The sequence below is a fragment of the Emericellopsis cladophorae genome (genome assembly GCF_022114955.1).
Source record: "Emericellopsis cladophorae strain MUM 19.33 chromosome Unknown NODE_20_length_315653_cov_120_781897, whole genome shotgun sequence".
Taxonomy (NCBI): domain Eukaryota; kingdom Fungi; phylum Ascomycota; class Sordariomycetes; order Hypocreales; family Bionectriaceae; genus Emericellopsis; species Emericellopsis cladophorae.
Window position 1 is genome coordinate 10,321 of NW_026250945.1, and position 26,095 is coordinate 36,415.

Below are 26,095 nucleotides of genomic sequence, written 5' to 3' on the forward strand. Positions count from 1 at the left end.
GCATCAGGCACCGACGGACTACCTAATGGGTTCCTTCGTGCCTATGGCCCCCTACTAGTCGAGGGACTTCGACGAATCGCTATAGCCAGCCTGACCCTCGGACACTACCCTAAAGCTTTTAAAGAAGCCAGAGTGGTAGTACTCCGAAAGCCAGGAAAAACAGCGCGCTAGCTTAGATCACCAGGGGGTGGAGACCCATTTCTCTTCTAAGCTGCGTGGGGAAAGTCGTGGAAGCTATCGTGGCAAGGAAGATGACATAGATAGCTGAGGAATCGAACATCCTCCCGCCCGAATAGATACGGAATAGGGCGGGGAGGTCAACGGAGCTGGTGGCTAGATTCGTTACAGAGACGGTGCGGGCCGCGTGGGAAAAGCGGCTCACCTGCTCGATGCTGCAGCTAGACCTCAAGGGCGCTTTCGACCGCGTCCACCACGGATGGTTGGTCACAACGCTGGAGGACCCGGGATGGCCGAGGTGGGTGACCCGATGGGTGATATCCTTCCTAACGGGCCGAACGGCGACTCTGACCTTTGACGACTGGGAGTCGGAGCCACTGAAAGTGCCGGCCGGCGTGCCACAGGGCTCGCCCCTATCCCCTCTCCTATTCATCCTCTTTAGCACCCCACTCTTCCAGAGGCTAAGAGATATCGAAGGAGTAGGAACGGTAGGGTTCGCGGACGACACAAACCTCCTAACAGTAGGGAAAAGGACAGAAGATTGCTGCTCCGCTCTACAACGGGGATGGGAGATATGCAGAGACCGGAGAAGAGAACGCGGTATGATATTCGAACCGCAGAAGAGCCAGCTAATGCACTTTGTTAAGACAAGGGCAGGTAACAACCAGGCGTGGACCCTAGACAACAACCTGATCAAGCCGGCGGAAGAGACCAGGTTCCTAGGGGTATACCTAGACCGAAGGCTGAACTTTATCGCCCATAAGAACCAGATACTGGCCAAACTAAAGACATAGCGGTTTGCACTGACTCGAATCGCGGCAAAGACATAGGGACCGTCCCTCCTTAAGGCTAGAGACGTCTACGTCTCGGTGATCCGAAGCGTATTAACATACGCAGCATCCACCTTTATAACGATAGAGAACACCCTCGGAGGGAAGTAGGGAAGGGGCTCCGGCATCGTCCTCCAGCTAGGCAAGGAACAGAATAAGTATCTACGCGTTATGACAGGTTCATACCGCTCAACGCCAGTCAACGTTCTCGAAGCCGAAGCCCACTACAAACCGATCAATCTTATCCTAGCCGAGAGAGCGGCCGCGTTCGAGGCGAGAGCCACGGGGGAAGGCGGCGTCTGGCCTAAGATATGGGATAGGATCACGAGGCTGATTGCGAGGGCACAGAGAGGGGGAAGGGGGCGAGAACGCGGAGTCTAACTACTAGATCCTATGAGACAGTGGGCAAGCTAGACGGCAGGCACAACCGCGAAGAAGAAGACAGAGGAACGATAGAGAGACCTCTAGCTACGTGAAGGAGTGCACCAGCGGAAACCGAGAGTCGGCGTACGATAGAAGACCGCACGCAAGATCTGGGAACAGCTCACAAAACACGAATCGTCGTGCCTTATATAAGCGAGGTCCGGGCATATCGGTCTCAGGCAATACCTAAGACGGATATAAGTCCCGGACGTCGAGCCATGGTGCGCGTGCAGAGGAGGACGGGCGGTCCAGGAAACAGCAGCTTATATCATCCTAGACTACGAATTAGAAGACGACAGGACTAACCTCCCTCCCCTACGAGGAAGAGGAGACTTAAACAAAGCCCTGGAAGACCCCAAACGATACCCCCGTATCATCAAGTGGCTCCTGGCCACGGGACGACTACGGGAGTATCGCCTGGCGCTACAGCTCCAACAAACGGTGGAGCACGGTCAGCTGTAGCGTCCACGACAAACGGCTGCCACCGCCACACAACTCCGTTCCTCGCGCACGACGCGCCTACTTTTCCCCAACGGAGGCTCTAGCCAGAGAGTCAATTCTAGGCTATTAGATCAAACAACGAGGGGTTTTTACCGCCTACTAGGCGGTTTTTCCCTGGGTATACTTAGAGCCACGGACCGGTAGGGTCCGAGATTAGTCATGATCAGCGCACACGGACCATCTGTAAGCCGCTTGATAGATATTCTTCTTCTTCTTCTAGTGGCAGGAGCATTGCCTGCGAAAAATCGCAGGCATGCAGATGGACATTGGGCCATGCCGTCCATTTGTGGCCGATAGATACTCCATGCAACCATGATCCCGAGCTTGACGTTGTTCCATGCGAACATGGGATACCTCAGCATAGCAGCACGGATCATAGGGGGCTGCTTGATCACGGACGAGCTTAGGATGCTGGCGAAGCGGGATAACATGACTGTGTCTGCAGTGACGTCCCTGGTGAGTTTGCGTATGGGAAAAGCCATCGCGTCATTTGTTGAATCAAGTAACCCTAACATAGCTCCCGAGGCTGGCGAAATCTCGCGAGCTGATGAATGTCGTCTTGTGTACCTTGCTCACGATGCAGATCATGCGACTCCTCTTTTTCGAATGCGACCTTTTGGCTTCACTGTCCTAGAAGATACCAGCCTATCATTTCAGCCCAGCCGGCGCACTATGTGCATAGGACCTAGACGTCCTTTACCCTGCCATTAACTCATATTGCGGTCCATTGAAGAATTCCTTCTGGGGCCCACACTGTGTTTCTATAGGCGCGAAAGTCCCGTTGTTGGATCTGTGCGGTTCAGCAAGTCCAATGTACCCGCTACGTCTGGGCTCCCTTAGGAAGGGCTGAGGCAGTCCCTGTGGTGGAGAGCCAGTTGTAGGAAATGGCATGATCGACTGTATTTGACTAATAGAAACGTTCCCAACGCGTGGGTGAAGTGTTTCGCGTGAGGTTAGTCGTCCTACGGGGTAGGCCCCCTCAAACCAAACTGATAGTCTCCTTGTAGGTCGGCATGTTAACCTAGAGTCGCTTGCTCCATGTCGGCCAAGTTCCGTTCGCTCCCCTGGTGAATAGTCTCACTGCTGACTGTGACGATGTTATCCTTGGGGAAGCAATAGCCATCAGGGGGGCAGAGCCAGTGCATCTGGGTGTACATAAGGACATATGCCGCCATCCTCGCCATTCCTCCCTCATCCTCTCCTTCAACCATCTTTCTCAAAACATGGGGACTCTCCGGCAGGCTCCCCCTGAGTCTTTGCTCGACGCTCCTAGCAAGGGTGGCGTCTTTATTATCATCGACGACAGAGAAACTGAACGGGGCACTGGGAGCAAACCCAAAGATGCTCCAGTCGATAAGGAGTATACCGAGCGCAATCAAGACGACAGTGTTTTCAGTAACCGGGCCTCTGAGCGCCAACACAACCCTATAGGTGATGGGCGAAACTCTTACACCAACTCGGATCCCCGACAAAACACCAGCCTAACGAGCAAAAACACCCCCACGAAAGGGATCCATAACGACGTGGGAGATATGCTTCACGATGAGGTTGGCGTGGGCGACGGCGGTATTACGCTTGACGACGAAGTCTTCGAAGAAGTAAGCCCACGATCAGGTTCAAACGCCATTATATTGACGGCGAGGAAGCTAACATAACCTGGCAAAGATTAGTACTCTACCTCTAGCCCCGGAAATCCTGGGAAAGTCTTTTAAGGGGCCCCAAGAACTTCTACAGTTCGCCAGGTGCAAAAATCATGCCGAGGAGGTCGCAATACTTCCAGGCACCATGGCCGAGACCGATGACGAACTCAGTACGAGCGGCAACATCGGTGGGAAGGCCAAGATTTCCTTAGATCAACCTCCCTTTTCGGATATAGCCGGGTTCTCTCGCCAGTTCAGTATTATCGGCAACAGGCTTGATCGGATAGAGGGAGTCAAACGTAAGGCAGCCGCCAGCTAAGCACATCCGCCGAAGAGGCAGAGAAAGTCCGAATAGAATCGACATAGGAATAGTTTCTCACGTACGGCCAGATGGAATCAACGTATCATGGCAGACATGTTGTGTAGGCGTGTTTGTGACATTTTACCTTTTATTTGCGCCTACATTAGCTTATCCATCAAGTCGACTGCAAAATCGCCTCCTTCATAAATAAGCTCGCGATACGCCTTCTTTTCCTATAGCTCCCCCCGGTTTTCCCGCGTGACTTCCACTACCGCTTTCCTCATGCCACAGTCGGGGTCACTCGTTGACCCATACACTTCTCGAATACAATTTGGGAAAATCTCGCTGATCCAAAGACGCGAAATTTTGCTTTTAAATCTGCTCAATGCGTGCTCTTTGAGACTATTGATACCGAAATATTCCGCTAAGCCATAGACACGGAGATCTTTTGATAGCTCATCATTATCTGATTGCGAGTTAGCCAAATCCGAGTATAGTGCTGGAACTCTCAGTCTTACCTTGTGTATCGAGCGTTGGATAAGGGTCTTTAGAATACTCTCTAGTATAAAGATACTCAAAAACCCTCCAATACGCCTGCAGACTTCCTTCGGAGAATGTGATCTCCCTCGAGAGACCCTCTTTACATTCACTGCCGAGAATCTTCTCGAAGTATTTACTTTGAGCTACCAAAACAAGGCTATGAGCGGGTAGCTCAAACGTGCCAAGATGGATGTTCACATCAGAAAGACCGCGGTTGTTGAACGCCCTAACGGAGTTAGCGAATGCTATCACATCAAGCTGAGATGAATGACCGCACTTGCTGATCGCCGTGCCGATCGCGTCGATACGGCCCGTTTTCATCGACCCTTTGCTGTCCTGGGTATGGTCTAAAAATACCGCCATCATGTCGGAGTCGTTCTCCATATATATAGAGGAATGAGTAATGTGCCCGAGTTGTTTCTTTTTCTTCGCCATATGAAGAGTCGAGCGACGACGCGTGCCACACCATAGAGCACAGTATGCTAGTGGAGAAAATTCAGGAGGAGTCGCAGCCGACACGCCTTCAGATCCTGTTCAAAGAGTTCTCGGACGGTCACTTTCACGACGTGGCACAAGATGATGCAAGTGATCCGGCTGCCGTGACGTCAGCTGCGAAAAAATTGAAGAGAGAAGAGAAAGCGCTTCTATCTGTGGATCTCGACTTCGTACGACCGTATGAATGCTTCAACACCGTTCCTTCGTCGAGCGTCAACACCATGATCGTAGTGCCCAACAACAACGTGAGGATGTCGGAGGATTTGAAACAAGCTGCTCAGCAGCTGCGACGCGGGGAAACGGTGATTTGAATCACCGCGTCGTGCAAGCCTGCCGCGTCGCCATACCTCGGTTTGATCGGTCTCCATAATACGGCGTGATGCCCCCGCTGATTCTCGGAAGAAATAATATTCCGTGCCGTTTGACAGCAGAGCTGATCAAGTTGGCAGGTCCTCGTTCTTTCGCGTCATGGCCTAACTTCCCAATTCGAATAAATCCATGGCTGACAACAGCTCTCCAAACTATAAGGAACTCTATCTCCATGCAGAGGAGAGACGAAAGCAAGCTGAAGAACGCGAGAAGGAGGAAGCAGAGGGAAGGCGTCAAGCAGAAGAGCGCAACCGACAGACGTCTTTCTCAGAGCTTCTACACCATTGCCACGAACTTCTCTCCCGTCAGTTAAGAGTCGAGACACCTTCGCGCTCGACCTCCGGCAAAATACCCCTTCCCACAGGGAAATACTGCCCGACTCGATTAGAACACTGGGACGACTGCCCAGAGCAGCTGCTGGGAGTCTACAGCTCTGTCTACCAATATTTACAGTCGGACTCAGGGGACGCACCACGCTTATTTGCTTCGCTACCGGAATTAGGAGGACTAAGCCGTCGATTTACCCGCAGGCCCCTCAGCAGTGAGCAAGATCTCGAGGCCTACGAGCGGTTTAGAGTGGAAGACCACGTTCACGATATAATAGCCGAGTTATGCAAACTACCAGCGGCACGTGACGAGTTCCGGCTCGGTGATAGAGTTCATTTCAGCAATCACACAAATTCTTTAAGCAGGGACGACGACTTTAAAGCGGACGCAAACCAGCCGTTAAGCATACCCTATCCGCGTCTAGATCAGTTTTGCATTCACCGGATCGACGGTAACTCACACACCATCCTGACGACTGTCGAGTATAAGCCCGCCTATAAGCTACCTGTCGTAGCGCTTCGCAATAGACTATAACCGATGGACCTATGGAAGAAAATAGTCAGATCGAATAAAATACCCACCGACTAGAATACGAAGCTGCAGTATAATACAGAGCGGCTTATCTGCTCTGCTGTTGTCTAAGAATATTATATGATAATTCAAGAAGGACTCGAATATTCCTATCTCACAAACGGAATCGCCCGTATCTTTCTTTACGTTCCATAAGATAAACGGAGCACACTCTATTACTTTCTCTGTGATCCCCACACCGAAGTAGACACGGCAGCCGATTCATTTTCTCAGCTATCGAAGACTTCTGTTACAAGGGTACTATGCCTGTGTCTGATGGCATTCCGTTCACCCGCTCGGGAGCAAGAGTGGAGAAATAGCTCGCGACCCGATCTTCATACGTGGGAGACAAGCTTTGAGTATACGCGTTCGCAGATCCCAAGGGATAAATTGCAGCAGATCCCTCACTCCGATAGCACGGCTCCTGAGTTTCCGAGTCCAGCGTCGGGTTTATCCTATGCACCACCGTCATCTCCGCTGCCGTCGCCTTCAGAGGGCCGCCGAGTGTCTAGACGATCCAAGGCCGGCTGTGCACCTTCGGAGAATCGACAGCGCTCGCGATCTCCTAACTCCTCCGGGTCTGATACGAATCAAACAGCTGGCCAAAAGCGGAGGATCAGTCAAGTTACCGCTTCACCGTCCAGTCGACAAACAGGTCGCCAGCAAGAGTCCGGGCATGACCAAGAAGACCAAACGCGACGCCGTGCTGCACAATTTTACACATAACGATATCTACTCGGCCTGCAGACGGGGAATTGTCTAGATGAGCTATGTCCGAACGTGGACCAACATCGCCAGGGCCAAGAAGATCGAACTTAGTATCCTATCTCGGCTGAAGATTTAGTGGTTTCACTCAAGAGTCAATTGGACGACGTTATTGATCGCTATATTCCGCTCGGCGGCTGTGGTTCCTACGGTGCCCCGTTTAAACTGACTTATACGACTTATGGTTATACGGTCGTCGGCAAAGGCACTACTTCGGGGTTATGGAAAGAAGTTTCTCGTGAGGCGTAGGTATATAAGATCCTACGCATAGCTCAGGGATCTGCCGTGCCTGTCTTCTTGGGAATAATAGACTTGGCGAAAATCTACTTTCTTCATAGCGCTGGACCAATTCGCCACATACTCGTGATGGGATAGGGAGGTGAAAGCATAGCGACGATAGAGATAACGCCAGAGCTTCGCTACGAGATCCACAAATCGAACAAGGAAATAAAAGCTCTTGGGGTAAGACACGAAGACCTCAGGCGAGATAACGTTCTATAGAGTAGAGAGCTGAAGCGTGCTCTCGTTATTAACTTCCACCGTTGTACCCTAAAATGCCGATCGGCTAAGGACCGACGTGGGGCCCCGAAACGAGGACTATCTCGAGTGGAGGTTGGAGATATAAAACGTCTTCGGGTTTCCTAATAAAGTATCTGTTCTATAATAGCGCTTCGGATCGGCAATGTCGCCGGACGCTCTCTCCGTCGTATACACAAGTCTCCACCATTCAGCACCGTTTCAGCTTCCTCGAGCCTTGTCGCCTGTTCCTGTTCTCGGCCCATATCTTTATACACTTTGAAATAGGCTAGCCCTGCGTCTCTGTGCACTCAGTTATTGACAATGTAGACGCAGTGCAGCACAACTTAGCCACCTACTTATCATTTTAATGGCTTGATGCTGCACGAGTGGGTGGCATATAGTCCACTTGCTGTTGATATCAACAGCAATGCATATGTGGGAGGAGGATGCAGGGGGATATATCGTGATGTTGTATGATAATATTGCAAGGGGAGGAAGATACAGAAGGAGGGGGGACGCATGATGATGCTTAAACATCCACCCGCAAGGGGCAAACGGCATAACGGCATCCTCTTACAACCTGTGGTCGTACCCGTGATAGTTGAAGAGTTTCAATATACATCCTCGGGCAGATTTCCTAATATTCCGTCTCCGCATAACACGGAGCACCCACAGAAATAGAAAGCGATTATCCTTCACCTAAAGACACAGGACGGAGAAGATTGAGGCCGAGGCCAGCTCGAGCCGAGAACGTCACTTTCCCGTCGGATGACGCGACTATAGTCGCCCAGCCGTGCTTCATGCGGCATCGGGGTCCATCACCATGATGAGTAGGAGGCTGAGACGAGCGTCTGCGGTATCTGCACTGAGTTTACATGCTCAGGATGGCGACCGAGAGCGAGTGAATCTCGTTTCCTTTCGTTCTCTCCGTCAAGCTACGTCAATAAGCCACCCAACACCACGCACTCACCCCCTCCCCCAGGTGTGGCCCTCCACCACAAAGCACCGCACCCCCCGGTTACCGTTCCAATACCGGCTGCTTGACCACGTCATCATGGAACGGCACCCGCTGTATGCGTCTCCAAGCCCTGGATCATCGCATACACCCCTCGAACCCGACTTTCAACCCTCCTCGCTGTGGCATCTAGATTCATGTCAGTATATCAGGCTCAGGAAGTGGAAGACCAGCAGGGCTGGGCTTGTTGAGAGCCTTTATATGTGAGAAGCCGCCTAGAACGCTGCTGTTAGTCGTCGCAACAGTGAATCTCGGCCAGCGTATGGTCGAATCAGGGCCCTCCCTCATCCGGCATACTAGCTCACAGTGGCATATGGGCACTCGATGGTCCTAGTAAACGTGGAGCCTTTCGATGGTCGATTCATGGGTACTCTTCATCTCAAAACGTTCGGCGATAAGGACGTTCGGCGATAAGGACTGCCAAGGAAGAGAGCCTTTTGATTCATTAATGAGTAGTCTACCTAGATCTATGTAGTATAGAAGCTGACATTCCCCCTTTCGTCTTTTCAATATCATCAGAATTTCTTCTGTCGCTTTCAATCATGCCGTTCCCGTTCAGATTGCTCTCTGACCTTTTCGAGAGCCTCGAGTGCAACGCTAAGAAGTCATCGAGGATTAGCAATAGCCAAGGGCGCGTAACGCTTATTATCTAAGCCTGGTTCAACAAGCACAATGAAGCTATTCCTCGGCGAGGCCCACTAGCAGTGGCATTCTTGTCATACCTCTTCCCCGAACGGAGGCCAGATCGAGTGTTTGGTCTGCAGGAACGCCTGTTAGAGAAGGTTATATAACACGCATAATGCCTTAGACTATCCCGAATAGAGCATCTCCAAAGATACAGAACCGTTAGCGGTTTAGACTTTGTAAGCTCAGTCGAGCGCGTGATGGCTATAATAGACTATGAATCTAGACCCAGCCAAGAGGTATCTCTAGAGGAGCTCGACGATATTCTCGACCAGGTTACAGCATTATCACCTTTTTCTGCCGATAGCCTTCGACAAAGAGGTATATTAAAGCATAGCCGATTAATAACCGTAGATACCTTGCTCACGAAAGTATTCCGAGTTCTACGAAGCTCCGAGGCCAAATGGACGATTCGGATACTATTAAAAAATTATAGCCCAGCCTGCGTTCTAGAGACGCTAGTCATGAGCAGATTTCATGTTCTCCTGCCTGGTCTCTTACGCTCCTAGAATTCGATCCTAGTAACTATGGGGCTCCTCGACAAGCCGAGTATTCGGAACATATCTATCCAGCCTTCTATGGCTTATAGCAAGCTTTTGGAAGTCACTAGAAGAGAATTTACGCCGTAGGTTGGTATAATAACTGGGCGTACGGTATATAAAAAGGCAAGGAGCATTAGACACTATTGCTAATTAGCTGGGTCGAGACGGATAAGCGTGGAGAGAAAGTATAACAGAGAATATTACCAAATTTATATCGACCTTTAAAAACCAGGAGCTAATATTCGAATTTTCTCTAAGAGTGGAAGAGACTCGATAAATAATCGTATTAGAATCTATTAGGCACTGCGGGACAGCCTCGAGCTTGATACAACAGACTACAAGATCTAGAAGTGGTCTATCCTGGAGGGCGAGCTACTGGTATAGAACGGCGACGGCGAAAGAATTAAGCTATTCCACTAAGTCTATAGGCACGTAAAACAATCTAGCCGGTGTATTAGAACTACCGGAGATTCGCCTATCGGAGCGAGGGAGTATCTAATAATTATATTCTACGATATTCTCTTACTAGATAATATTATCTACGGCTTAGAGACTCATGATAAACGGAGACGGCTGCTATAATCTCTAGTTCGTTATATTCTAGGGCGTGCTGGCGTCGGTTCCCGCGAGATTATCGACTTCTCCTTTATTAATGCCGAAGAACGACTTAGTAACGCATTCGCTCGAGCCACTACCTAGCGATAGGAAGGTTTTATACTTAAAGGTTACGACGACCCCTACTTCTTATTCTATGGACATAAATTATATATCAAACTCAAGAAGGATTATATTCCGGGCCTAGGTGATACCGCAAACTTCGTTCTTATTAGCGGACGCCGCGATACGACTAACGAGTTCGAACTTAACGTCGGTAAGCTATATTAGATGTTATTCTATATCGGCTGTATTTAAAATAAGGACGAAGTGCGCCGCTTCGATACGAAGCCGAGATTCCGTATAATTAATATAATTAATAGATATAGTATCTCGAAAGAGAATATCACATACCTCAATCGCTATGGCTACTTCGGCCGGGTACTATTCACCGCCTTTATAGAGGAGTTCGATATCTTCGTCGAGCCCGCACGAAAATTGCAGCCTGTGGACCTATTTAAGTATCCGTTTATAGTAGAAGTGGTCGGGGCTGGCTTTGATAAGCCCGCGAACACTGGGTATTATCTGCGATTTCCACGAGTATTAAAAATTCACGAGGACCGCTCACTTCAGGATACCGTTAGCTTTAAGGAGCTGCAGGAAATGGCCCAAAGCTGCCTTAGGATACCTAAAAATAGAGGACAGGAGGAGTAACGTTAGTCTAGGAGGCTGCGTGGTTTTAAGACCATGTTTAATAGGTCGAGGACTGCCTCTCCTAGCGATAGCGAAGTGTCTGGCGTAGGTATATATATAGATAGTCTCGTTAACCGGTAAGAGATTCTGGCACTAGCTACTGCCTCTTAGCAGCTTAATAATATTCCTTAAAGTTTATTAAAAAGGAAGGTTGGTCTGGAGATTGCCTTATATAGTAGTATCACTAACAAACGAGTAAAGCAAGAGTAAGTAATAGAAATACAAAAACTCCTCCCTAAGTCTATATGCCTTTCGTAGTCTTCGTCTCTAACCATAGCTGATTCGACTAAGTCTTAAGATTATCTTTAGCATCCGAGACGGGGTTGATCACAGCTTCTGAGCAGCGTCATGGCGCTCACGGAGTCTTTCGACCTGAAATACAAGTATATGAGTTTTTGCACAGATGCTGCACGTTCACGGCCCAGGCTACCCCATGGCCGAGACTTTACAACCTACGTATCATCAGTTTTAGGACTACCTGGCTTATATATCATTCATATATCTTAAAATGATGCAGTTAGATACCATCACGCGGCGTTATCATACACGAACTTCGAAGTTTAACCAGGGCCGTACCAAGCGCCATCCTGAAGCTAACTTACATCTAGAGTGGAGAGCTTACCCAAGCCCTTCTTGATTTTTACTATAGGCTTACTAATCTTGCTTATACAAAGCACGCATACGTCCGCGATTACCTAATCTTGATCTGCTAATAGCTTGATTTTATAGTAGGTAGATGTCGATATAGATACTGTCGAGACTCAAAGTAATTTTTCGGTCGAATAAAGTCAGGAAACTAATATAGACCCTTGACTTTTCCGACGCTCGATAATATCCTTCGCCACTTACAGTAACGATTACGGGCAGGACTAGGACTCGGCTTTTGATCTGGTCAAGGATGCCATAGGTATCATCGTCCAAGAGGGATAGGGCAAGGAGCTTCTATATCTGGCTGCTAGCATGGGTTGCTTGCCGGTTACACGACGGTTAAAGGATGCCACTAAAACGCAGAGCTTAAGAAGGAGCGTATGTGCGAATCCCAGGCGACTCTCAAGACGTATCCTAGGATAATTCGGCTTAGGAGTCAATATCCTCAGGCTTGGCGTCCGCCTTAATCTAGAAGAGCACGGTATGCGTGAATAAGATCACACGAGGCTGAAAGAAACCAGTGACATAAAGTAAAGGGTGGGAATGAAGAATAAATCCACGACCGGGCGACTTCTGATTATCGTGCTAAATAGTATAGTAGTAAGCGGTTCACCTAGAGACAGAGGAGCTACGGTACGGCACGTGACACGCGACGCTAGACCTTCGCGTCGTATCGGTCTAATCTAATTATTAATAGACTGACTCCATAAATTATACCGTTAATCAAAGCCGGATATACTATCGCGGCCATAAAGAACACATAAGTTGCTTTAAAGAGATCAAAGAAAGTAAGTTGATATACCCTACCACACGTTAGACCTTCCTTGTTATACTCACCAAAGCCAGATATATAGTCTAATGAGTGTAGTACCATCTAGAAAACTACTCGGGAATGGCGTGATTACATCGTCGGTAAAAAGGGCTATAATAAAAACGTTACGCTTGATTATAAGTGTAGCGCGGCTATTTGCTATTTATACAGCACAAGCTGTTCAAACCGACCTTTCCAGATAGCACGCCAAAAGGCACGCGAAGATATACCACGGCTCTGCAAGGCGGTGCCTCGAGGACGTAAGGGTATTGGCCTTATCGCCGAGCAAGATATACCGCCCGACGTATTCATTATAGAGTATATAGGAGTGATTACGACGGCACTAGGTAATATTAGTACTCCAAGCCCTCGAGTTATTCAGGCTAACCTATGCTAGCAGGGTGATAAATCATTATCTTTAGGACATGGTCTGATAATCGATGCGGAAGTTATAGGAAACGATACACGATACGTTAACCACAGCTGTAAGCCAAATTATATGGTTATCAAAAGGCTCTTAGATGGCATGCCCGGTGTAGGCATAGTCGCAAAGGATTATATCTCCGCCGGCAAAGAGTTGACAATTAACTATCAGTTTTCCTTCTCTAATAGGGAGATACCTTATCTTTGTGGAGAACCAAGTTGTCGCGGTAGTCTATCCAGCCGGTCAAGTAGATCGCGCCTAAAGGCAGGCGCATCACCCGATAAGATCGTTTAAAACACCAAAGCTGTAACGAAGTAATTTACAAGTAACTTACTTCACAATTGGCTATAGTGCGGTAAGTGTGGGGACAGCTATCATATTGGACATCTTAGACGCAAAAGAAGACACTGGCTATGCCTCTAATACGGGGGCTGTGCCACAAAGTCTGGAAGAAAACTCGACCGAATAGTCATAAAGATCTGTTACGGCGAGGTCACTTAATACCTGATCCGCGATATCAGGTGTGCGATTCAGTGTGCTAGATGGTATATATAGCGAGAAGATACGTTCGATTTAATCGTATCTACCTATACTTATACCGTACTATACAACTATAAGATACATCGCCCTTGTTCGCGCCTTTGCCTTTTCAGCTCTTAGACAGCTGATCGAAGACTGTCCGATCGGTCCGATTCTAAAAACAGGATAAATCAACGAGATAATCGGACTCAATGCCAACATAACCTACATGAACATCAATATCATGTTGCGTGATTCTAAGGAATCGATCCAGGTCCCCATCGTACAAGGCGATAAGTCCTGCGTAGATTATCCTCGTTTGTATGTCTACTTGCCAAACGATCTACCGAGTGGCTTCGGCAAGATGACGATCCTATGCATTGACGACGAGACCAATCCTTGTCATACACCAACAACAAGGAATGGTGATCTCCTTGAGGGCTACTCCAGTTCTTTCCATACCAACAGCACGGACCAGTCTGGTATGTTCTTCGGTGCGCAAAGTCTCGAAGAGCAGCTGCAGACACTGTGCAGGTAATTTGACAGTATAATCTTCGCTTGGGGTGAGTAGGACGCATACACGTCGGGACAATGATAAGAATAGGGTAGTCATTTCTAGGTCGATGCCTGGTCCGCAGCAGGTACGGATACAGCACTCCATCATTCTCGCTGCGAGTTTCCCAGGGGATCTCGCTAGGATATCGAGATGAGGTTGGATCAGCCATCGCTGGCCGCGTTCTTCCAGTTTACTCGACTATAACACAGTCGCTCGTAGCCGACCGTCGTCTACGGTCGACTATATACTTTTGTATCTAGTATATAGGAAGCCTAGCTTTATTATAGTTAGTCTCTACTTAGCTCCTTAGCTATTAATATAATTATCTACGTAAGATCTACTATCTCGCACATAGACTATAACCCGACCGCTTAAGCTAACGGCATCCTAGTGTACTTAGTTTAAACCCGACTTCTATTCTATCTACCCGGTAGCTAGTTTAGACCCGAACGTCACACTATAGTGTCGTATTACTCAAGTACCTTAACACGGTAGTATACTAAATAAGAGCTATTAATATATAACGTTCGGGTCTAAACTAGCTATAGGGTAGATAGAATAGAAGTCGGTTTAACGTAAACCCCATGCGAGCGGGCCACCCAAGCGAGCGGGCCACCTTCACCACTCATCGCGTGCACTGCCATTCCTCGCCAATTATCACCACAATTAAACAATGGATGAACTTACAAAAGAGTCTAGGGTAATATTAGCCCTCAAAGCCCTCGAAAAAGACGCGTCATTAAGTATCCGACACGTTGCAAAGGTATATAATGTGCCTCGGACGACAATCCATCGTCGACTACAAGGTTATACGGCTAGAGCAGAAACCAAGCCTAATTCGATGGTTTTAACGATTTCCGAAGAGAGAGCGATTATTCAGTATATAATCGATCTATCATCGCGATCATTTCCTCCCCGACTCTCTGGTGTTGAAGATATGGCCAATCAACTACTACGCGTACGCGACGCGCCACCTGTCGGCAAGCATTGGGCTTCAAACTTCGTCAAACGCCACCAAGAACTTCGCACGCGCTGGGTTCGTAAATACGATCACCAACGGGCAAAATACGAAGATCCGAGGTTAGTTAAGGGCTGGTTCACGCTTGTACGGAATATACAGGCTAAGTACGGGATCCTAGATGACGATATCTATAACTTCGACGAGACGGGCTTTATGATAGGTATTATCTTCGCGGGTATGGTTGTTACGACCTCAGAAGGTCGAATAAAGGCTAAGCTAGCCCAGCCCGGGAATAGGGAATGGGCGACTGTGATTCAAGGCGTCAGTGCGTGCGGCTGGGCTATACCTCCTTTCATTATCCTCGCGGCTAAGTACCATCTCTCAGCTTGGTACGAGGGGACCGACCTTCCGGCCGATTGGGTTATCGCCACAACAGATAATGGCTGGACAACTAATGAGATTGGCCTTGAATGGATCAAGCACTTTGATCGCCACACAATCCCTCGTGCAAAAGGCGTGTATCGAATGCTTATTCTTGATGGCCATGAGAGCCACCATTCAACCAACTTCGAGCTCTTTTGCCAAGAAAAGAAGATTATCACGGTCTGCATGCCCCCTCACTCTTCGCATATCCTTCAGCCTCTCGACGTTGGCTGCTTTAGACCGCTTAAGCAGGCGTACGGACGACAAGTCGAAGATCTAATGCGTGTACATATTACGCATATCTCAAAGGTTGACTTCCTTCGCGCCTTCCGTGCGGCCTTCTCTATTACTTTTACGGAGAAAAATATACAAGGAGGCTTTGCTGGTACCGGCCTTGTGCCGCACGACCTAGAAAGGGTCCTTTCGAAGCTTGACGTGAAGCTACGCACGCTAACACCTCCTATAGATCTTCTTAAGAATACCCACCCTTGGGTCTTCAAGACGCCGCAAAACGCGCACGAGGCCAGCGCACAGTCGGAAAATATCAAGACTCGAATCTCTATCCATCAAAATAGCTCTCCAACGCCTATACTTGATGCCTTGGATCAACTAACAAAGGGGACTACAGCAGTGATGCACCAGGTAGCCCTCTTACAAGCGGAGAACGTGTCGCTACGTACGGCAAATGAGGCATTAAGTAAGCGCCGGAAGACCAAAAGAAGCTATCTACAGCATAAAGGCATCCTTACTATGCAAGATGGGAAAGACCTTATTGATCAAAAGAAGGTTAACGAACAAATTCAGGAAGAAAAGCGCACGAGGAGGCGCCCGCAGCCACCAGGCAGTCCGAAGCCTGCGCGCTGTAGCAAGTGCGCCAAAACAGGTCATAACGTACGAAGTTGTCAGGATGATGTATCAAGTCTCATTCTATAAGGCATGTTGATTTTTTTCGTTATGTTGAGTATGGTCACCCTTTTTGTACGTGATGAGTGGTGAAGGTGGCCCGCTCGCTTGGGTGGCCCGCTCGCATGGGGTTTACGTTTTAAACTAAGTATACTAAGATATCGTTAACTTAAGCGGTCGAGTTATAGTCTATATACGAGATAGTAGATCTTGCGTAAATAATTATATTAATAGCTAAGGAGCTAAGTAGAGACTAACTATAGTGAAGCTAGGCTTCCTATATACTAAGGGGATTATTGTGTGTAGTAGATAATAGTCGTGGATCATGAGGCTCACGAGGTGAGTGCGATAATCCGGATCATAGTGTTTTATAGATGATCTAAAGTGATTGGTGAAAAAAACAGTGGGTCCTTCCTCATGTCACGTGCGGGCCGCATGGCGGCGCGTGCGGTCGCATGTTAGGTCGTAACACTCCGGGTCGAATCCGGTATCTTTAGCACGCTTGAAGATAGAGTCTATCGTACGAGGGCTAATCTTCGTCTAGGCTGCGATATAAGTAGTCGAAAAGCCAAAGGCTTTAAGTGTAACTACTGAGGCCCTCGTCGCGATATCTGTATTCGGCATATTCGTGAAGGCATACACAAAAGACCTTGATGTTCATGAGGGCCATAAAGATCAAGGTGAGGGGTTGAAGGAAGGGATTACGAACGCCTAATCTTAGTGGGAAGATTCTCACCACTAAACTAGCAGGGGCTTAGGGCCTTAGCAGCAAGAACTTTTGGTACCGACCTCCGTAGTATACTCTCTAATAGCAGATTTCCCAAGCCTCTTTATACTAAGCATTACGTTTCTCGCTTATCCCGTTATAGTTAAGACCATGGGATATTTCTTATGTAATAACTAATCTAATCCGCTATCACAGTGTTTTCCGATCGCTCAGCCTATTCGCTACGCGGAACGATACCTCGCTTACTATCTATCCTCCATATGCGCCACGGCCGCTATGACCCCCACGGCGACCGCGTCACAAGGCACCTATGAGTGCGACTACGTAGATTGGAATCAATAGATTCAAGCTATATAACTGCGCTATCGTCGCTAACACGATGCATGCCTTCGCAGCTGAAAAACATCATCTAATCAGATAAGGCTGAAAGCTTGCCACAATGGCCGGCACAGCCACTAGGTCTGCCCGGGTCCAATAGCTCCTTGCGCTAGTCAGAGGGGATACGCGCTAGAGTTCTTGGCCCACTGGTTGAGTGCGGGCGCCCGCCACAGCCACTGCTAGCAACCCCCTGCAGTGCAGCCTGCTTAAAGCCACGAGCGACGTGGAAGCAGGAAGGGGACTGGAGGGTAGCGAGCTGCTACTAGGTATAAGCCGAGGGGACCCGTGTGGCTGCGTACCTTTAGGCCGCAGGTGTGAGACTACCTTCTCCCATCGATAACTGACGCGACACCGTATGCTCACATTTGCATCTATAGCCGTCTAATGGCTGCAAACCTACGACTGGAGCCAAGAGCGATGGCGGCGGCACGTGCCAGTGGGAATCAGTCTAGAGCGCCGTGGCGTTGGGTCGGGCACAGCCGCCTGATCTCAGGTAGCACAAGACTTTGCTTCAGCTGAAGTACTACACTTGCGTATTGCAGGTTTGGAAGCTCGGGCCCCGTGTCTCTAATATGGAGTCGCAGTCAGGCTGTGCAGCGTGGCATTCTCGCAGCCGCACTTAGCTTGCCGTTATCGGTCTATACGAGCTGCATCGACTCCGCGCCGGATTGCTTGTCATTCTATGATATTAAGCTGATAGCTACGCGGAATGTCCGTCATGGCTCAACCAAGCTACTTGCTGCTCTTTCTTGTTTGCTCCAAGGCCAAGTCATGATAGATGAACCGAACTCGCCACAATGGACTCAGGCTGCCCACCCTGGTCGAACTATCTCGATAGCCGTCGTCTGCGCCTTTGGCCACTGGGCTGTCGTTCTAGCCGCTCTCGGCGCCTTGTACATGCGTCCTCTGAGAGTTGAAGGCATCGATCAAAGGATTGTCGGCGCTCCCGCGGGCTTGACGGTCGGTGCTGCCACCTTGACCATTACCTTTGTCGCCTCTCTGTTGGCCTTTCTGCTCAATTACGGCGCCAAGAGCGCCCTCCAGTTGCATTTTGCCCTCCGGCTGCAGCGCAATAATGGGATCCGCAAGAATGAAGCGGACGCCGCGTGGACATCACTCAACGGCTCCTTCTTCTGCAGGCCTAACAAGTACACGCCGGTTCTCGTCAACGCTATCGTCGGTGGCGCCATCATCGCCAGCCAGTTCTCCGTCTTCACATCCTCGACGACCACGCAACGCCCACTCAACGTCACGGGCGTCAACCTGGACCAGCTCGAGGTGACCGGGTTGTCCGGCTCCGAGGACATGGTTTGGCCCTACTATAGCCAGAATGAAGTATTTGGAGTGGACACGGGCGGACAGGACCCGAGCTTCCACTACTTTTACACGGCCATGCAGAACTCCAACATCAACTTATACAGCGCCGCCAACACCAGCGCCGACGCCTCCTTCTCCGCCCTCGGCCGGATCTCCAACTCCCTCGTGAGACCTGCCGAGAACCACGCCGACCCGACTCAGGGCGGACTCGTGTACCAGCATCGCACCGCATTTGGCGCCACGGCCGACGTCGTAAAAACGTCCACCTTTGCGGGGCAGTCGGATGCTGACGATGTCGTCACCACTTGCGGGCAGGTCTTTACGAAGGACGCTGTCGAGTGCAAGTGGTACACGGCCGATACTGGTGTTATTACAGATTTCGGTATCTATAACTCCGGATTAAACGGTGGTTATTTCTCCTTCCACGACCCGGATCTCGAATTAAGGGGCCGAGATCTTAATATCTCCGACGCTCGAATGACAGCCTCTTACTTAGAGGAACTTGACGACAGCAGCTATGTCGTCGTCTTTGCCTCCATGTTTAGCGGTGACATGGCCATTGCGGTCGGCAACAATCCATCCGCTTATCCCGGGTTTGAGGTTTTGGGAGCCTCATTCGCCTTAGTTTCGGGTAGATGTGTTATTCAGGAGAATGTCTTTCGACTCGCGTCGCTGCAGTGGACACGAGTCGGCACCGTCGATGTCGCTGTCTCTGCTGCAGACGACTTTTTCTTGGGCTGTAGTAATAATCAGCTCGGTGATCCAAACGAGCCGCTGCCTCATAACACTGCTACCTCGACCGGTCGAATCATCGCAGAGCATATTCAGGCCCTCCTGACCCCGCCGGACAATGTCCAGGCAATCGGCGGGCTGGGTAGTCTGGTAAAGAGCAGATTGACTAAGGCGTTCGAAATGCCTGCCCTGGAGGGCAATGACATGCTCACCTATGTCATTACTGGCTTGCTCGCATCCGGCATGACGGCTGACTTGGAGCTTGGAACCCTCGACACGGCTCAGTCGACAGCGATAATCGATTTTGTCCGCTACGAGACGCGGTTTGGCGTGAAGGGAAGTCCCTGGGTGTTAGCGTCGCTGGCGATCCCGGCCTCGTCCACCCTTCTTTTGTTCATTTTCTTGGCTCGCATTGGGCGCAAGAACTCCGATTTTCCGGCCGACAACCTCTTTGAGCTGTCGCTATTAACCTCGATACCTCGCCAATCAGTGACACAGGAAGAAGAACGTCTAGCTTGGAGGAATAACGAGCTAGTGTGCGGTATTTCGAACTCTCCAACGGCATGATTGTCAGTGCCCTCTCTAATTACCCTGTCTGGAGGTGCCCTGATAGAAGGGGAAATATAGCACTAGCGCACCAATCTAGTGTCATGGATAGAATCACGGTCAGCTCTAACATCAGTTTCGCACATTGCACGACATAGCATATTTTAGTAATTGCGAGCATTAAACGGCAGCGAAGCCATTGACCTCATTACTATATTCACTTTACTCGTACCGCCCGCTCCTACCCACACCTAAAACTCGCTAGAGTATCTAAACTAAAACATGAAATAAAATTAAAATTGAAATTAAAGACGTCGTTTAAGATATCCTATAGGGTGACTAGTCCTCCGCCCTTTTCCCCCCGAAAAGGTAACCCCTGCCTCGCCCACCTACTCGTGCCGCGCCCCACCTCTTAGGTGGTGCTGGACACACCAACGGCCAGATCACACCAACGGCCAGATCACACCAACGGCCACTTTGATAAAGATCGCGATATAATTAACCCCTTCTAATATAACGCACACCATTTTCGTCATAAACCTCGAGCGTATCCGTGACCTTATCCATACGCCATTTACGAGCCTTTTTGGCGGCTCCTTCGGCATTCCGTTTGTATAAGTTACGTAGCTTCTTTTGGGCAGCATCCACGAGCCGTTGGGCCTTCACCAAAGCATCCTTATCGCGTTAGACCACCATATCACGGGCTTCTGCGACCGTTAGCACGCCCCCTAATTAAAGAGGCCGATTCTTTATCGCCCGGCGTTGGCGCTGCATTAATTCGGCCTTCTTAGTCCGCGATAGGCCCCTCTTTACTTATATAAGCTCTGCGGCTGTTGTAAGGGCGCCGCGGATAAAGCGGTCTATATCCCACGAAAAGTCGTTATCGAGGTCGTTATCTATCTCATAAAGGGCCTCGCTAATCCGGTTGGCCACCTTATTGATCTGCCGTAGCGTGACAGGAGTCTCGAAGTCCGATAAAGCTAGCAATAAGGGCTGTGGCGATAGAGTCCGTAGGGCAGCCTCACGCTCTTTAACAGCCCTAATCACAAGATCAGGGTCGAAGGGCTAGATACCGGTCTTCTTGAAGGCTGATTTTATCGTCTTGGCTGTGAATGCTTGTCTGCGCACGCCCTTAATTAGCGAGAGAAATTCGAGCTTCGTCACGTTAACCACGCCGTCCCGAATTATCACATTAAGAGCCTTAGCGTGATAGTGTTTTAATAGCTGGAAGATAACTAAATCTAGCGGTTGTAATCGGTGTGTGAGGTGTGGAGGAAGAGCGAAGGGGATAATCCTTTTCTTTGCGTAATAGCCGATAAATTCCTTTGTATGGTGAGACCCGTGACTATCGATAACTAGAAGACGATACGCTGATGTGGCCGCGCCGGTAGTGTGCTCGTCGAAGTGCTTGATCCACGATAGGGCTATTTGATCGTTTGAATAGCCTGATGATAATAGCGTGATCTTCGTGTGAGGGCTTAGCTTAGATAGCCGATACCACTGATCTATATGTACCTGGCCCGAAAGAATCAAGAAGGCCGGGATCACAACGCCAGCAGCAGATATATACTCTATCGCCGTGGCAGACTCCCTATTCTCAGGCATGCTAAATAGATAAAGCCTCTTACGCTTAGTCACGATAAATTAGTCCTTGCCGATACTAATCCGAAAGCCTGTCTTATCTATATTCTAAATATCTTCTAGTGGGATCCCGTATAGGGCTATAACCTAGCGTAGCCTTTCGAAGTATTCGCGCGTTCGTTATATATTCTCTATAGCCTTCCTATTAATATCAATCTTTCGTTAAAGAAGCCTTATATAACCGTGGCGCTGAATGAAGCGGGTGGTCTAACGTGTGCCGACAGTCTCGATATAGTCAGGCCCGTATCGCTCGGCTAGAAGGTTGTTAGTAGCATCCGTAATAAACTCAGCGCGTATAGCAAAGTTAATACTATTAAGACGATCGATATAGCGATAAATAGTAACTTTTCCCTCTCTTGATAGCTTTGTGTTAAAGGTAGGGCGGTTAAAACGAGTTGGCACACCGACGCGACAGCGCCTTAAGCGACCACGCGGGACATCGAATTGTCTCGCAATCGTAGCTAATTTTGCATCAGGATTTTGCTCGATATATTGAAGTGCTTCTTGAACGCGTATTTCAATAGCCGATATAGGCTTTGAACGTGTTGGCTGGGTCATTATCGCGAGAATATGTTGATCGTGGTGAAAAGTGGCCGTTGGTGTACTCTGGCCGTTGGTGTGTCCAGCACCACCTTACATGAGGTGGGGCGCGGCACGAGTAATGGCAACGGGCTCACTGCTCCCCACACGACTCCATGACCGCTTGTCCCACAAATTTCTGCCTCAAGCCGAAGCTGTTCCACGAGAGCTCAGCACAGCGCCGATGATCTGTGTTGATATTTGATATGGTAGTGATCGACGGCAATATATAGTTCGACGGACAGTTCATCATGCATTGGCGAGGCAAGGCGGCCGGTCAGGCGGCCAACAACGGCTTGCAGCAGCATCTAACGGAGCGGGGTCTTCGCAGACGAAAAACCACGAAGAAACATCTACAAATACAACACCTGCTTTATTTCCGGTTAGTACGCTAATAGCTGAGATATTCGGACTCGTTGTGAACATCGCAACTATCTTTAATCTTCTGGTCAAAGTCGGCGTACAGTGCTCATAGTACTGTGGTGGTGTTAAATCCGCCCCTCGCGACGTTAGGTATATTCTCGATAAGGCTAACAGATTAGGTACCACACTTCGCGAGGTCGACCGACTCCTTAAAGGCCCGAATAGTGAAAAACTCGACTCTTCGCAGAATATCCGCCGAACACTAGAAGATTGTCAAAGCCAGCTAAAGGACCTGGCAGCTAAACTTAACCCCGGGCCGACGTTAAAGCAGCAGCTGGTCTGGCCACTTAAGAAAGAAGAGGTTGCCGCGATTACCGAGAAGCTAGGGCAGTGCAGATCGGCAATTTCTTTCGACCTACAGGTCTATCAAGCGTACGTATTTCACGTTAGCCTCGAACTACTATTGATTACTTAAGATCGTCGCTTGCTACTATTCATTAGGAGTTTGTCCTAGCGAAACTACGCACGGTCGAACGAGCCGGCTTCAATACTCATTCCGATATCGATAACGCGAGATACTACCCCGGTACACGAACCGAGATACTAGAGCAGATATCGACATAGGGCGCCATTCCCGATAGCAAATATATATTCTAGTTAAATAGGCAGGTCGGGACAGGTAAATCAACTATCTCTCGAACCGCAGCCTAGGCATTCTCGGACTCGAAGACACTTAGCGCTAGCTTTTTCTTCAAATAAGACGAAGGTAACTATAGTCGTGCCGCGCTCCTTTTCCCCTCGATTACGGCTTAACTTATCCATCGACTACCATCCATAGCCCCCTACGTTCGCAAAGAGATCGAGTCTAACCCTAGCATTCAGCACAAACCTCTAAAAGACTAATTCGAAAAGCTCGTTTTTAACCCGATATATATAGTCGATAATTCTTTATAATCAACAGCGCTAATTATTATCTTTAACGCTTTAGATAAGTACGACAACCTCGACGACATTAGACTTATTATCTACTTACTTTCTTAGCTATAGGTATCTCCTTCTATCAGGATTAAGTTCCTCGTCACGAGCAGGCCGGAGCTGCCTATCCAGCTAGGCTTCAAAGACATTAACGGCAAGTACGAAGCTATCGTCCTCCAGGCGATACCTCTTCCAGTCATTAGACACGATATTACTGTGTTTTTGGAGTATAATCTCGCCGAGATTCGACGAGCTTACAATCAGTCTGTAGAGACTTATCGACAGGTACCTACGGACTAGCCCGGTGCGGATATACAGAAGCTTATCGATATAGCTATTCCCTTGTTCATCTTGGCCGCTACTATCTGCCGCTTCTTACGGGATCCGAGGCTTAGGAGACCATAAGATCAACTCCAGAGGATCCTTAATTAGAAGGAAAATCAAGGATCTAACTTAAATACGACATACTTACCTATAGTAGAGCGATTATAGTCGGGCCTCGCCGAAACTATAAGGCAGGAGATTATCGATAATTTCAAGCAAGTTATCGGCTCTATCGTGCTTCTAGCGGATCTACTTTCGAAAGCTTCCCTTACACGGCTAATAGGGATTTCCTTAAATATCGTCGAAGATTAACTTGATCTCTTTTACTCTGTTCTGAGCGTTCTATCGGACTAATATAGTCCTATACGGCTACTATATCTATCCTTTCGCGAGTTTCTAACCGACCCTAAGAAGGGTAGGATAGAGGATATATATCTATTCTAGGTCGACGAGCGAAAAAATCACTATAACTTAGCGACGCGGTGTCTTCGGCTCTTATCTACTCCGAACGTCCTTAAACAGGATATCTATAATTTGCGACAGCTAGGAGCAGCTCAGGCGGATATCGCATAGCAAACCATCGATACCTACTTGCCGCCTGAGGTGCATTATGCTTGCCAATACTAGGTACTCTATTAGAAGGAAAGTAAGTGTCTGATTCGGGATAGAGATAACGTTTATCGTTTCCTAACTAGCTTTCTCCTTTAATAGCTTGAAGCGCTCAGTATTATTGGCCGTACCTCGGAGAGCGTTAGTATAATAAGCGATCTAATCGGATGTTTAAGTGTGAGTTTCTAGTCCTATCTAGTACCTATCGCGCTAAGAATATAATAAGATAGAGCACGGTAATAATATGTCGGTATTTCTTTATAACCCTTAGCGTCTCATCCTTAGTTATCGATCCGCTATTAATTAATAGCCGCTGCAAATTTATTTCTCAGCTATTGTGTTTGTACCTCGGAGGAGTATCGTTCGGAATACGTTTTACGATAACTTCCTTAGCTAGTTATCTCAATTACCACAGGTGGATCTAGACTAGGATACTTGTTTAGCGACGCTCGAGTGCCACAGCGACGCGATCAAGTCCGTGGCCTTCTCGGCCGACTCGTAGTAGCTCGCGTCTGGCTCCGACGATAGGACCGTTAAGCTATAGGATCCGAGGACGGGCGCTTACACGACGACGCTTAAGGGCCATAGCGGCGCGATCTAGTTAGTAGCCTTCTCGCCTGACTCGCAGTAGCTCGCGTCCGGCTCCGAGGATAGGACCGTTAAGCTCTAGGATCTAAGGACGGGCGCCTACACGACGACGCTTAAGGGCCATAGCGACGCGATTACGTCCGTGGCCTTCTCGCTTGTCTCGCAGTAACTCGCGTCTAGCTCCGACGACTAGACCGTTAAGCTCTAGGATCCAAGGACGGGCGCTTGCACAGCGACGGTCGAGGGCCATAGTAACGCGATCTCGTCTATAGAGTTCTCGCCCGACTCGCAGCAGCTCGCGTCCGGCTCCGACGACAGGACCGTTAAGCTCTAGGATCCAAGGACGGGCGCCTGCAGGGCGACGCTCGAGGGCTATAGCGGCTTAATTAACTCGATTACCTTCTCGCCCGACTCGCAGTAGCTCGCGTCCGACTCCGAGGATAGGACCGTTAAGCTCTAGGATCTAAGGACGGGTGTTAGAACTAGGTTTAATGAAGAGAGTGAGAAGGTGCATAATATCGAGAGGGCGCAGCTAGATCGCTGCGAGTACGGGGTCCTTAGTGACTGTATTAATCTCTTGATCTTCCTAGAAGTATTCCTCGGCTACGAAGGTTCTTCCCTTAGTGCGTCCCTATACACGTGACCTAATCGGGGCTTCCTAAGCCACTCCTAGCTATAGGGCTAGTGGCTTTAGCCACCCCTAATACCTACAATAACTTTAGTATATAATATATATCTAATAGAACGCCCCTCTTTATATATGCCGTCCTCGGTATCTACGTATACGCTGCGTATTCGTAGCGACTATACTAGGTCTATACTACGAGGCTAGTATTAGGTGGTTTTATCTGATCTTTAATCGGCTTTAACCGTATAATTAACTTTCCTTTAACCTATCTTATTATAGCGTTCTAACCGCCCGGTAGATTAATCCGTTAATATTATTGAATCTTCGTTATACCGCTAATCTTATTCTTCTTCTTTTCTTCTTCTTTACCCTTTCGAATAAGTGCGTAGCTTAATGCC

The 26,095-nt window shown here is 48.9% G+C and overlaps 4 protein-coding genes across 4 annotated transcripts; all 4 read left to right on the forward strand.

Annotated features, from left to right (window-relative positions):
- Nucleotides 1–389: 389 nt before the first annotated feature.
- On the forward strand, nucleotides 390–971 carry J7T54_005259 (uncharacterized protein; the record flags this gene model as incomplete). The annotated part of the gene is made up of 3 exons (XM_051506200.1): nucleotides 390–665; nucleotides 715–777; nucleotides 825–971. The coding sequence occupies 3 exons, from the start codon at nucleotides 390–392 to the stop codon at nucleotides 969–971; spliced, it is 486 nt and encodes a 161-aa protein (XP_051362404.1).
- A 2,183-nt stretch (nucleotides 972–3,154) lies between these two features.
- J7T54_005260 (uncharacterized protein) lies at nucleotides 3,155–3,890 on the forward strand (the record flags this gene model as incomplete). Its single annotated transcript, XM_051506201.1, has 3 exons — nucleotides 3,155–3,326; nucleotides 3,441–3,529; nucleotides 3,597–3,890. The coding sequence occupies 3 exons, from the start codon at nucleotides 3,155–3,157 to the stop codon at nucleotides 3,888–3,890; spliced, it is 555 nt and encodes a 184-aa protein (XP_051362405.1).
- A 1,001-nt stretch (nucleotides 3,891–4,891) lies between these two features.
- J7T54_005261 (uncharacterized protein) lies at nucleotides 4,892–5,218 on the forward strand (the record flags this gene model as incomplete). Its single annotated transcript, XM_051506202.1, has 1 exon — nucleotides 4,892–5,218. The coding sequence occupies one exon, from the start codon at nucleotides 4,892–4,894 to the stop codon at nucleotides 5,216–5,218; it is 327 nt and encodes a 108-aa protein (XP_051362406.1).
- Nucleotides 5,219–18,166: 12,948 nt separating this feature from the next.
- On the forward strand, nucleotides 18,167–20,011 carry J7T54_005262 (uncharacterized protein; the record flags this gene model as incomplete). The annotated part of the gene is made up of 1 exon (XM_051506203.1): nucleotides 18,167–20,011. One exon carries the CDS (start codon nucleotides 18,167–18,169, stop codon nucleotides 20,009–20,011), a length of 1,845 nt encoding a protein of 614 aa, XP_051362407.1.
- Nucleotides 20,012–26,095: the final 6,084 nt, after the last annotated feature.